This window comes from Dicentrarchus labrax, unplaced genomic scaffold, assembly GCF_905237075.1.
Source record: "Dicentrarchus labrax unplaced genomic scaffold, dlabrax2021, whole genome shotgun sequence".
NCBI lineage: Eukaryota > Metazoa > Chordata > Actinopteri > Moronidae > Dicentrarchus > Dicentrarchus labrax.
Genome location: NW_026136705.1, coordinates 15,810,872 through 15,824,982, shown reverse-complemented (window position 1 = coordinate 15,824,982; position 14,111 = coordinate 15,810,872). Strand labels below are relative to the sequence as shown.

Genomic DNA, 14,111 nt, shown 5'->3' with positions numbered 1-14,111 from the left:
TGGCTACGCACAGGAGGATGTCATCATCATTTGTTACTTTCATTACACTATGACAGCTACAGCCTGGAGTAAAGGATCAAACACAGATCCTTTCCATGTTCGTACTTTATTATTCATTTCAGCCTGCTGTGCTTCCTACTCACTGACTCTTCGTCCCCTCTATTCGTTCCTCCACACGTGAGGCCCCAGCTGGCACCCATCAAACTGTTTGTGTAGGACAACTGGAGTTCAACTCTTTTGTTTGGATCTTCTGCTGTGTTAGTAAATCTGGATGATGTCACCTAGGCTGCTTCACCGCTCTTCATCCACGTATCAGACGGATTGCATAAAGATCAAATGATTCATCCTCAGATTGGTGTGTGGCAGGGTGTGGTGCAGGGTTTTTTGTCATTAAGATGCTGCATTATGCTGCTTTAAAAGAGCTGCCTTTTTTTAGGTTTATAGACCAAGATAATACCGACTCCCGTGGTTTTGTGCCAGAGCTCTTAGAGTGATGTTGGATTAAACCTAATGGGTTCTTCTGCCTTTTTCTGACACTTAAAGGCTTATTATTGTAAACTGGCAGAAAACACCACTGTGTAGCCAAACCTGCCACAGATGATATTTCTATACAGAAATTTAGTGAGAATGAAATGAAATGAAAAGGATTGTGAGTTTTGGCATATTTATGTCTGTTGAAATAAGTCTATGCCCATTTCACTAATTACAACATGGCATGTTGGCTTCAAAAGAATGTTACCTTCTGCGGTTAATATTTAACAACCTTGAAATTAATCGAAAATGACAAATTACAAAGATTTTGGTTTTGCACAGTGAGGTTTTACCAACCAAGAGAATGACAGCAGTTTTAAAATACACCCTTCTGGTATCACTTTATAAGCTGCATCTGCATTGACAGGGCTTAACCCATGAAGGCTTATAATGTCACCAAATGCACCTTTTTATTTTGCACTGATGACATATTTGAAAATTAGGATGATGGCATACAGGAATTTGCCAGCGTTAGACTTTTAAAATGTATTGGATAATACACCTACAGTTTGTGCTTATAAATAATACATCAAATACCTAAAATACATTTAAGGAAACTGTACCAGATAGGTGCTGCTGGAAAAGAAAAGATAATGCAAACATACAGACTCTGGAGGACATTAGAGGCAGTGTTTCATAAAGTGACAAAACGGAAGCAGAAATCATCCTGTAATGAGTCAAGAAAGGAGCTCCTGTATTGTTCTACAAGAAGGTTGGCAAAGATAATGTTCATGTGTATTTTTAACAATTGTTCCTGGGGTGCAATTAGTGCACTGTCAGATACTTTTAACTGTTTAGCTCATTCCACGTCTCGCATCTATGCCCAATCTAAAAGGATGCAAACAGTTCAGCTGACTTCACACTGTGTTGCTACATTTAAAGAAAGAGCTTTTTATGTAGTATGGAAAGAATACATGGACAAAGCTTCATGCAACCAGGGGCGGCTATAGCTCAGGTAGAGGGGGTTGGGCCATTGGTGGTTCAATCCCTGGCTCATCCTGACCACATGCCAAAGTTCTCTAAATCCAAACAACGGCCCACAATATGCTTGAGGAGACAAGTCTAAGAGTTTATAGCCATGCAAGTGGCTCTGTGATGCCATAGTTAGGCACAACGCTGCTTTGAGCTAGATGCTAATATTAACATGTTAACACACCCACAGTCATAATACTAACAGCAGTTTAGCAGGTATAATGTTTATCATGTTCACCATCTTATTTTAGCGTGTTTGCATGCTAACATCTGCTATTTAGCTTCAAACACAAAGTACTACCGAGACTGATGGGAATGTCATTAGTTGTTTTTTATTTATAGATATTCTTTGGGAGGGGGGCTTTGCCTTGAGAGGGGTTAACACGCAGCAAAGGGCCACAGGTCAGACTTCCACACATGGCCGCTGCAGCAAGAACTCAGCCTTGGTACATGGGTTGTCAGCTCTAGCAGATGAACTACCAGAGCGACATGTGAGAATGTCATTAGTTAAATATTTGATCAAAAACCAAAGTACTGGATAAAGTAAGTGTCCCTTCTGGGCTACTGTGGAAACATGGTGACTCAACATGGCAGACTCTATGGTAGAGGGAGACCCACGGCATCTGTAGATATAAACAGCTCATTCTAAGGTTACAAAAACATAACAATTCCTACATTCAGGTGATTCTATACTAATGAAAACATACTGTATATTATATTACATTTCTGCCAATAGAGCCTTACAGACTGGACCTTAACTCAGAATGATTGAACACGGAGCCATGAACGTCTAGTAGATGAAGAGATATTTCACTGGATAAGTAAAAACTTTGACCTGCTGTTGGCACTAAATGAAAAGTACCCCCTACTTATTATCAAAGTAATTGGGATTCATCTTCTGGGTACCATGAATGTTAAAAATGACATGGAAATCCATTCGCCATTCCTTACAGCAACACAGCCATGGCTAAAGCTCTTTGTCTTTTTGGTCTTTAAAAAATGTGATCAACTGTGATCACATGGTCACATTCCAGCAGCCACAGCAGTTTGGTTAAGGTAAGGGATATATCATGGTTACAGTCACCTGATTCAACAAAGTTTGTCCAACTTCTTCTTCTCATTTTCTTCAATCTGTGTCTTCCTACTCTTGTAGGAGAGACCCTCCCAAACCAGCCAAACCAATCTTACAAAGCTGTACCTTCTAACAGGCTTTCAACAATGTGTGACAATCAGTAAAGCAGGGATGACAAGCACTGTGTGCACAAACAGCTGATGAATAGCCTTGTTTTCTCCCACTGGTAGGTCACTCAGATCCCAAAGCTCTTCTGTCTTACACTCGAGGGGTTCTTCAAATTATAGACTAAGCGTGAAGAAGAAAAATGAAACCACCCAAGGATATTTCTCTGTGTCGTTTGCTTCACAATTGTTTCCTGTTGAGGTTCCCACTGCAGCTTGCCAGTGCTGGACGTGAGAGCCTGATTAAAGCGTGTAAGAGTTTCATGCACTGCATACAGTAAATGTGACAGAATTGGTGAGTTGAATACTCCTAAGCATCGCCCTTATGCATGCTGTTTTAAGTTTCTATCCACTTATATAACACATTAAAATTAACAAAGGAACAGGAAGGAAAAGAAAAGAGAGTCAGGATGAATTGAAGAACTTTCTTACTGACTTCACATACTCTCTTGCGCCGTGTAGATTTTATCACAGTCGGATGTTTGTACATTTTCAGATTCCTTCTTCTGCAATTTTGGGAGATACAGCATGGCACAGCATGGCAGCCTGTGGTGACGTCGATAGGATGGAGAAATTGAATGTAACTCAGAGCTTTGCCCAATTATTCTGCTTTATAGACAGTAACAGCAAAAAAAAAAAAAAAAAAAAGAGACAATAAAAAACGTAACAACATAAGTTTTGAGAAACACCACAAGAGAACAAGAAAAAACGGCCTCGACTTGCCAAAATTAAACATTGGTGTGGCCTTGTTAGTGAGCTAGAATTGCAAATGTCTTATTTACATTTTGTCATTTAGACTTAAAATTAGCATTTTCTCTTATTTATGCCGCCGTCTCCCCCAGATCTTCTTCAAAAAGTGATTCCATTCAGGTCCCCTTGAGGAAAACAGCCATTAATTAAATAAGAAAATAGGATGTGCTGCAACACTGATGTAATGAATTGGTAATGTTATGGTTCTCATTACACATGCTGTGCTCAGATGGCTAGCTGCAGAACAATATGTACATTTAAGAGAGAGCTGTCATAAACCATACATATTTTGTTTTTTAAAAGATGTGATAGCTAATTTCTAATGCTAATCGTGCTAATTATGCAAAATCTATATTTTCTCATCAGACTGAGAGGGGAACAAATAGTCTTATCAGCCAAAGGCAGTTTGGCAGCAGGGTTGCATCATAGTCAGTTGATATACTGGTCTATCTGCATTTGGTAGACTTCAGCTTCTTTGACCTCAACTGGAGACCACATACTACATGTGTTCAAATCCCCAGTCACAGAAGTTATCAGCCCTGCGGCGGTGTCCTTGAATGCCTGTATTCATCAGTGGTGCTGCTCTGGCTCCGAGTTACCTTAAACGCCATTACATTTGATATAAAGCATGTTTCAGTAAAGATGAATTTGTATTATTTTGCTCAACATAAGGAATGGGCACACATTCTGATTGCTTTCCCTAATAACTGGGAATGGGTTGGAGAAGAATCAGACCAACACTGGGACAATGAACACAACTCTGAGGGGCTGACTGTACCACCTGCCCGCAGGTTTCATCTAGAGGACAGTTTATTGAAACAGCATGCCAGTACTTGTAGATAGGACGGACTTAATTGTTGTTTTGGAGTAAGAAGCAATCTAATTAACACCGGAAGTCGTGCGAATCTGTTGTCAAAATAAAAGCATACATCTTTCCTTTGCCAGTTGTGTTTTTTAACCAGAACTCTATTTTATGTGGATATTTGGTTTAGACACCACCTGAATTTGAAACAGCGAGGAGAACAAATACGGCTGGCTAAGTAAAGTGGGATTATACCAAAGGTTTATAACTGGTGCTTACGCGGGAGAGTACAGTACTAAATGTAGAGACTGATAATGTTGCTGATTGCTGATGTTATTAGGTTTACACATCATGTGATAAGTGACTTTTCCATCATACATAAGATCTGTATAGTCTACATGAACAAGAACATGGGCTGAAAGAAATATTGCCAAGACTGCACATATCATTCCAAGCATTGTTCTGGCATAGGAATTGTATGTATGGTGGCTATGTAAGGTGTATTCATGTATGATGTTAAAAGTGAATGGATCTATCCCCATTTGGATTTTTTACATTTTTATTCTATACAGTTGATGCTCACATTTTATAAAGTAGGTCACGTCCTGTAATACAGCCATACATCTGTTTTTGTCCTTATGACTGACGCTGTGAAACTTACCCCTGCAAGTGATCAGTAAAGTTTATCTTTTGTTTTACAAATTATGGCTATTAGTAGTATTCCAATCATGCTCATAGACGTAGTGTGACCGGTATAACCTACACAACCAAAAGGGTCACTTTGAAAAAACAAAACAAGGTAAAAAAAGTTTTCTTAATCCATATTTGCTACCATCCAAATGTTTGTGAATATGGGTTTTATTTTGAAGGCGCTCTCCGGAAACGCTGCATCCTACCGCGTGCCCTTGGCTCCGCTGTTATGGAAACGAGAGTGGGCGGGGCTAACTGGTGCCATTCGACTCCGGGTTTGATGCAGAGATGAAGTCCTCGGTGGCCAGCGTACTGTAGTCGGTCCTCCGAGCTACTTTAGCGCACAACTTTTAATATCCGCCGTGCGACCAGTCCGCTGACCCGTCCGGACAACAAACTAGACATTTCCTCTCAATTCCAGTCTAATTCTGCCTGTTAATTCAGGCCAGGCTAGACGTGTCGCGCAACATCCCCACCACCACCACCTTTTGTGGATTTTCCCCCCTCTGCAACCAAATAGTCTGGTGCTTCAGTGAGAGGAGAAAGGAAAACAAAACACACTTTGGCGGATTGTTTTCCCGAACATGAAGAGGAGATGCGGGAGCAGGTATGAACCGACTGATAATGAGGATTATCTCTGCCACTAACACATATGCAGCGAGGTGCCCTGGTTGCGGATTCAGCCTGCTCGGTCATCGAGCTGGGGGGGAGAATTTGGGAGAAGTCGTGTGGATCACAAAGAGCTTATTAGAGCCGGGGATACAACAAGTTTCAACCATGCACCTCCTGTGCTGACAGAGGACCGAGTCGGGAGAGGAGCTGTGGTTTTGTTTTCTGGCCAGACTTTTCACCACAACACAAAGTTGGACAATTGAGAGAAGTTTTCCAGTGTGTCGTTAAATAACACTTACTATTCAAGGAGCAGTGCTTTATATCCACCATCGACTCATAACTACACTCAGCCAAAGTGTATTTTTTTCCTCCTACTGCAGTGTTTTTGACCACAGTGTTAGGCTCTCTGAACTGAAGTCCACTTTAAATGCGGACTGGTTTGCGGTCAGTGAGTGCACAGCCGAGCTGCCAGTGCCACTTGATTTTTAATTCAAGGCAAAACAGAGGTGTTTTCTTTTTTTGCCATTTCGTACCAACAGTATGGAGCTGACATGCAGGAGCATTGTCCTGCTGGGGTGCATCTTCCTGGACTGGGCTCTTCTGGTTTCTGCAGAGGAAGGTGAGTCTGGGAGTTTTTTCCCTTCATGATGTCGCCTTGACTTGTTTTCTGTGGTTGCATGGCTGAGTGAGATGTACAGTTAGTATTACGTCCTGTCCCTTACCGAAAAGGAAGTGCAGTAAAACCACATGTATAATTTATTTAAAAAGCATGCAAGGAAAAGGATCAGGCAAGAAAGAACTTAACCTAAATCTCAGGGGAGTAATCATAGAAATATCATGGCAGGATGTGACTGCAGCCTCATAAATTAGACATACTGTGTGTTACAGGTCTAGTATTAATCCCATCCTGGAAGTGTTCATGAAAGTATGCCCCCCCTTTATTTTATTATATAATCTTATTTTGATGGGTTTTGTGCCAAACACAAATATTGGTGTTGCCCTCCTGACATGTCCAGGAAGGCTATTTCTAAGAACCTAGCCACTATTAGTTTTTACTTTCAAGTCATCAAAAGGTTCCCAAGCGGCACCCTGGGGACCCTTAACCAGCTCACCCTAAAATCAATAAAACATTCAGTGCATTGAGCCAAATACAGGGCCGGTGTGATTTCTGTGGGTTGATGTAGAGATCTACATGAGGCATTTTAGCTTTGAGGGGAAAAAAACACCCAACCTTTTTGTATTGAATACATAATCGGGATCATAATTTATATTAGTTTCTGGCGGCGTACTTGACATGAACAGGGAAATTATCCTGGATCAGCTTTGTGGACCCTGGAGGGACAAGCAAGACAGCCTTGAAATTATCTGTCTCAGTGTTAAAGAAAATGAGGGTTTTAAATTGTCTGGTTTTACAGGGGAGTATAGCTCAACATCATCAGCATAACAACAGGGCCAGTTTCTGGGTAATTTGCTTAATGCAGGGGTGGAAGACCGAGCCTCAGTGGCAGATCAGAATCAACCAGAAGGCAGGGTGTTTATTTATTTTTGATCTCCTGCCATGTCTGTGTCTTTTTGTGACATATGTGTGTAATGGGGAAGTTTCGGAGCTGTGGAGGGAACTGAAACTGATTTGAGTTTTAAGAATGCTGCTGAGACAACTTTGTGTAAAACCTTTGATAGGAAATGGTCTTTGGAAATAATAGGCCTGTGTTTTACTGAGGATCAAAGGATCTCTACTGGGTTTCTTTAAGAGCTGTTGAACCACTGGGTTTGTTTTAAAGTGCCGTACTGCTGTGTAGGACACATGCTGTTGTGTTTCTCTGAAGACTACTCTTTATTCTCCATCATGCTTTTTATGGTTGATACTATTTGTAGCCTTATACACAGCTGCTTAGGCTGATGTTGCTTAACTGAGGCTTCATGTTTTCTAAATGCCATTTTCCCCTCGCTGGTTAGCGTCACAACAGTGTTCATATATGTTCATTAACAGCCATTTCTCTGGCTACTTCCCAGCGAAAAATAAACATGCCATGAAAACAATGAGCTCTTTTACAATAAAACTTTCCCTCAAGCATGTTCATTCCAATCAGTGGTCGCTGTAAACAGGAACACCATGAACATGCATGACTTCACATACTCTGTGGCAGGAACATGAACCTGTCAACTGCCTCTTGTCTGAGACTGGATGCCATATCCGCTGGTACTAAAATGCTCTTCTCTTGTAGGGGTGGACTTGCACAATATGGTATTTACCCCACTGTACAAACACGTCTGTAGCGTACAGTATGGGACATCACCCATGGTTTTCTGAGGGTTGTTTTGAAGCCTGGATCTGCCGCTTGTGCACACACACACCCATCAAAAGAAGATGTTAAATTACCGCAGCTACTGAGACTCTGAATTCTTGCGGGGAAGCCATTGTTGACTTTAGGGAAGTTTGGGATTTTCCCAGACACTTCAACATTCGGTCAGAGGTTGTTTTGCAACCACGGTTCTGTCCATTAAAGGAACTGTAGCTTCTTCTCCACAGCTGGGCCCTGACCTCTGATTCAACCCTTAGTTTCTCTCCGGAACATAAGAGATGCTTAACCTCAGATCGGTGTTGTTGTCAGCGATGCCCAGCACGTCTTTGGTGGCAGAACCATGAAGAAAACCAAGAATAGTCCCAGTCGACTTGGCTCTGTTCCTAACTTATTAATGGTCTGTACGAGACGTTAGTTCCAAACAGGTGCTGCACAGGCTTGATGTGTAGGACGGTCATGTAGACAGGAGCTGAGGGGTCGTAGCACCTTGTCGGCTGACTCCAGAACATCTGTGTCTTGCCAAGTGTGAACAAGATGTCTGGTTTTCGTGTCTTGGGTAATGGCACGCTCCTCTGCCAGCACACTCTGGATCGTCCTCCCCCTTGTTCTCCACCTAGTAGGGAATTCTGTAATGAACTGATGGGAGGGTAGATGAAGCTCACAGCTGCCAAATCTCTCCTCCTTTTCCAACTAAAGGATAAATGACTCACTTACACACACCACTTGCTCGCTCAGTGCATGGATCTCTCTTCATTCTGTCTCCAGGAAGATTAAAACACGGACCTCTTGATCAGATAATTACTTTGGCTGGAAATTAATAGCAAGCTTTGGGTGGAAATGAGTAACAAGGATGCACGCAGATTGCGACACACACACACACACACTCACACACACAGAGTAAAAACTAACAGTCTTTCTCTGCCTGGCCTTGCATAAAAATGGATCACGTAAAGAGAAGTATAACCAAGGCCTTAAACTGAAAAGGCGTGAGCTTTTTGTCCGGTATTAATAATTCTCACTCATGTAGCCCTACTGCAGAAACATATTTGACTTTATAAATGTAAGTTATAAATGTTCCTTATCCTCCCACACGCAGACTAAACCTATGAAGTACCCATTTTGTTTTCCTCCCTGCCCCTCGTTATTCCTTGCACATACAGTTTCTCTCTCTAACCAATGGCAGATGCAGCCAGTGACAAATGCACTGCAGTCTTATCCACCTGTTCAGGTCCAGAGCTTAAGTGATGCAAACTTGTCAGCACTCATCTAGACTCGTAGGACAATTTTCCACCCAGGTGGGGCGACATATTCAGTTCTGTTCTAATTTCCATGGCTTGAAGGCATTTTTTGAGAGCCAGCGCTACTGAATCACCTGTGTGATCATCTGTGGTGTAACAGTTTTGTAAACAGTCACTCTTAATATCAATAGTAGTTTTCACCCAAATCGAGCGCAAATTTTCAAGTGAATTTCCAGAAAGTCGTCAGAAGAAAATGCGAATTAATGCATGTTTCTATCTACTACTGTTATGCAACTGTTGGTGGCAAAAGTTCCCAAGAAGAGGGCGCAACAAAATTATATTGTTACCTCCAAATGAACAAAAATGATGTGGAAAGACGTGATGGAAATATGGCATTTATGTTTGTTTTGCGTGTTATTTTGAGGAAGGTTATAGCCTCCTCATTCTCACCTCCACACAGATATAATGTTTCCATCTGCTGCAATTTTTCCTCTCTCCAGTGGAGCATAAAATGGTTTATAACATTTTTTTTGTCAAATTTCCTGTGTTTTGGGGTTTTTTATGCGCAAAATGAAAACATACACAAAAACAGGTGGGTGGAAATGCTCTTATTGAGATGCACGTAAAGCTCTTGTTCATGTCCGTGCAACTTGACTGTAGGTCAGTTGGGGTGGAGAAATAGCTTTGATTCTGCAGTTGATGTGTGATTGTCTGCTGAACATTTCTTCCAAGCAAAGGCAGTGTCTTTTTAGCAAAATTATTATTTTTTGGCTGGGAGGCTTGTACTTGCTGCTTATGTATTTTACAGCATTGTAAATCCTTCTACATCCTGGCAATGGGGAGTATATCTTCTGCAATACGGCATGTTACTGCAGCTGTTACCTCCTATTTACAAATCATCTTTTTACTCAGTGTGTAACAAGAGAATGCATCTGCCAATGGCATTTGTTTAGTAGAAGCCTGTCTCATTGGGGTGAAAAACACCGACAGCACTTTTCAAAATTTTTAGCTTCTGCTGATGGAAAGGGGTGAAGGAGTCATCCTGTCTCTTGAAAACGTGACACACAGCAGTGGTTTGCTCCATATCTCACACTCCCAAACCAAAGCAACCCTAAACAAAACAGTTGACTTTAACAGCTTTTTGTTTGCCGCTTGAAATGACACACGTGCAGCCTCCAGTCTGAACAATGAGCTCACACAGCTACAAGTAGATGCGCCGGCGGCCAATTGGGAGTAATGAGATAACTGAGTAATAAATTCACATTTCCAATATAGTTACATGATTTAAAACATATTGTAAATTAAAAAAAATTATGTCCCTATACATATTTGATTGGGGGGGGGGATCATAAAAGCTGATAAATCGCCCTGCTTTAATGTGAGTGGGTTGACAAAGATGCCTAAAATGTTCCCACCAGCACCGGCTTACTGAACATTTTTGTGCAGTGCAGTTGATTGGTAGTCGCTGTGTGCGAGCAGTGCGGGGAAACCAATGCACATCTGTATACCTTGCCTTAAACAAATACAGCAACACTCACCAGTTGCTCATATCCAGGCAGCTGAAGAACATGTAACAGGCTTCGTCATATGGAATTAAACAAAACATCCAAGGCTTATATTTATGTATCCTGCTGATAGACCGCTTTTAGGTTGAAGGCAAGATTTACATCAAGCCCCTAAAAATGTTAAAAGGGGGGGACTTTCCCTGCCTTTTTTTTTTCACCCAATCTGTATTCTGTTTATTCTTTCACCTCCTGACTCCTCCATGCCATAACCAGCATGATGAATAGCATAATGCCTCTCAATCTAAAGTAAAACTCAAAAGCAGAAAGGATGTTTTTATCTAAGAGGCCTTATTTGAGCCTCAACCCCTTCTTTCAGAGACATGTAGCCTTTTCTTTTGCTACTCTTTCCACGTCCTCTGTCTCCTTGATGTTTGACTGGTGCTATGCTGTTTTCTCTTGCTGACTGTCTCCCCTGCCGTGGAAATGTGGATCGTTTCCCAGAAATCCTTTTAAACGGAACCGATTTTTATAAGAAAGGGATTTGCATTTAAAGCAACCTCCCCCCTCTCTGAAAGCCTGTAGCCCATCATCCTCAGTACCTCAATCCGATGATTAGCTTCCTCAAGAGTTAAACAGGCATCCGAGTGCCACAAGTACTCTCAGTCCATGTCTCTGTCTCCCTCTCCCTTTTCCCCTCTCGCCGAGAAGGATGCATATGGCAGCAGGGAATTGCAGGTGGATGATAGTTTAGCTCGCTGAGAGGATACACCCCCAACCCATACATCCATGTCAGGCATTCACTTTGGAGAGCCAGTCTGTCCTCCACCCACACGCTACTCGCTGAGAGTGGGACACAATGGGGACAGGCTGCAGCAGAGAGGGAATGAGGCCACAGCCTATCAGCCATAAGCACCAAGGAGAATGGCACTTTTAGAGGGATCGGGGGTTCTCTTTGAAGTGAGTCAAGGAGAGATGGGGAGACCGGCATGAGTCAACGAAATAGAAAGAGCAAGTGCAGAAAGGGCAAGGAGGGTGCAAGTATGTGCACGTCTGCACACTGCATAATAAGCAAAGTAGGTATATTGCCTATTTGCATTCTGTAATCATACGCACCTGGGGCCAGATATGTGAGATATATGTGATGGGCTGAATATGCGATTATAACAAAGGGATTAAAAAGGCCTTTAATTCGAAGACAACAACTGAGAAGGAGCTATTTATCTCAGGTCCATCTTTCTCATTTGTGTTGCGCTCTAATCACTGCTGTTATTTGAAGCATACTGAGCATTGTGTTGGGAAAAAATCTTTTGTGATGCGTTTCTACGCTCCATTGTTGTCTTGCGCCTTGTGATGTTTCTGTCGTTACATTCAAAAATAGAGCGAAATCTTGCAGGCGGGAAAAGCGACGTGAGGCTGGTGAGACGTCGGAGACTGGATGTGCAAGAATTGATTAAAAAAAGCAACCTTGATGTAAAAAAAAGAAATCTCAGCTTGAAGCATGCACCATCAGTAGACTTGATTCGATTTGAGTCTGGGATATTTTCCTCCCTGCGTCATAGGTTGACCTACATCTTCTGTTTGATATGACCGTTTTAAGTTAAAATGCAATTCACTTGGTTCGACAACAGCCTAGAGAACACGTGCATGTGAGCTTCCACCTTCATGCTTGCACACGGCTTCAGCATGTCTCCCAGGGCCTGCTTTCACATACCGCATGGACCAAGCGGGCTCTGCTATGTACAGCATAACAGAGACATTCCTGCGCTCTAGCTGCCCTCCTACAGCTTGCACACAGCTAAGAGCTTTAAGAGGGGAGTCATGCTCCAAAAAGGAGTGGGTCAGTTCAGTTAGAAAAAGCTCGAAACACCTTTTTTTGGCAGCTTGGTGTTTTTAAGGAGTGCTGCACACCAAATTTATCTTCTCTCATGTTCTTACATATCACCACTGATTCAGTGATACATGATTGCCTGTCTCTGCTCAACCCTATACTGTCATGGAAGAAGAGTCATTGTGTCATTGAACATGATCCATTTTCTGAGACAAAAGTGTAGTTCTGAAATACAAAAACTGTTTGTAAACTACTGATTTCACTCCGTGCTGAAAACATAATATGGCTGGCTGAGGAAGGAAAATTATGCTCTTTGTACTCAAAACAAATGGCCTCACATCTAGTCTATCTTTATTCTAGATATATCGGTCACTGCCACACAAAAACCCGAGTCGCAGGCTTGTTGGAGCAATTCATACAGTGATGAAGAGAATTAGCTCTGTGTTTCTGTTGTCGCTTGAATATGAAAAAGCGTGATGTGTCAGAATAAAAGAGAAAAATTCTCGCAGAGGGTCTGTTTTCTTGTATCTCAACTTAGATGTGTCAATCCTTAGATGGTTTATTTAGCTGGAGTCTGCACTGTTAGCTTCAAGCTGTCCACCTCCCACAGCAGATTAGTCACTGAAAGCTGTGTGTGTGCGTTTTTCTTCGGCAAGATTTTTTTTCTTCCTAAAATGAATTGTAGATTCTGCTTTAGTAAAGGCTTTGATAGAAACTCTGTTTCAAGTACAGCAGTAGACATTTTTGGGGCTCATTGAGAGTTCATTAGATGCATCACAGCAGTAGATGGAGCTCTGTGGGTTTTTCAAGCCAGATTTGAAATAAGATAGGTCACCCGTCATATATTGCTTTATAAGAGTTCACATTTCTAAGCTTTTTCCCGTCTGACAAACTGGAGTTCCTTTTGTTGCTGCAACTCGGTAGGATGACATCATTTCAGCTCTGTAGGTGAATGCACACATTGCAACACTTTGGAATTGATCCCTTTTCTTTTGTATTCAGGATCAAATGACACAAGACACAAACATGCTAATGATTATTCTATAGTTACCTAACTGGCAAATTATCTGGTCTAATTATTGAAAGACACAACAAACACAGGGGTGGCAGCGTCTCCTGCTGGTTAGGAAGATCATCAGATTTATCTGCCCTGCAGGAGTGCCAGTCTATGACTGACCCCGACCGCAGGCCTCCCCGCGGACAGGGGAAGACAAGGAGAGGAATATCCTATTCAGGGATTGAGAAAGTGTTTGAAAACAAGCACATAACTTGCACTTTCCCATGGTGCTTCTGCTGTGATGACACATAGCTCAGCTCAGCTCTCTGGCTTCACAGATGATTGGCTGCCTTCTATAAAGGAGATAGCAGCTTGAGGCTAGTTGGTTTGTAGAGGGCAGTTTCGATCACAGAGGGAGGATGTGTGATAGCTCCCAGGTAGAAAGCAGGGAAGTGTTTGTATAAAGTTGTCAGACTTGAATTTGGCTCATGAGGCTCTTGAAGCTGTGGTTTAAAAAAAAAAAAGTGTCATTTTTCTTCCAAGATGATAGATGATCTTTAATTTTTTTTCTGTGGCATAACAAACTGAAAATGTGTGACATTTGTCTGTTTGCAGTCGAGCGTGGAAATGTGGCGCTTTCTTCTGCC

General features: G+C 42.0%; 1 protein-coding gene across 1 annotated transcript in view; it reads left to right on the top strand.

Annotated features, from left to right (window-relative positions):
* The first annotated feature begins 5,238 nt into the window (after positions 1-5,238).
* Positions 5,239-14,111, top strand: part of ephb4a (eph receptor B4a) — a 34,426-nt gene continuing 25,553 nt past the window's right edge. Inside the window, exon 1 of the mRNA XM_051401034.1 lies at positions 5,239-6,212. Within this exon, the coding sequence (XP_051256994.1) occupies positions 6,134-6,212 (79 nt within the window). The 5' untranslated portion in view covers positions 5,239-6,133. The remainder of the gene's footprint in view (positions 6,213-14,111) is intronic.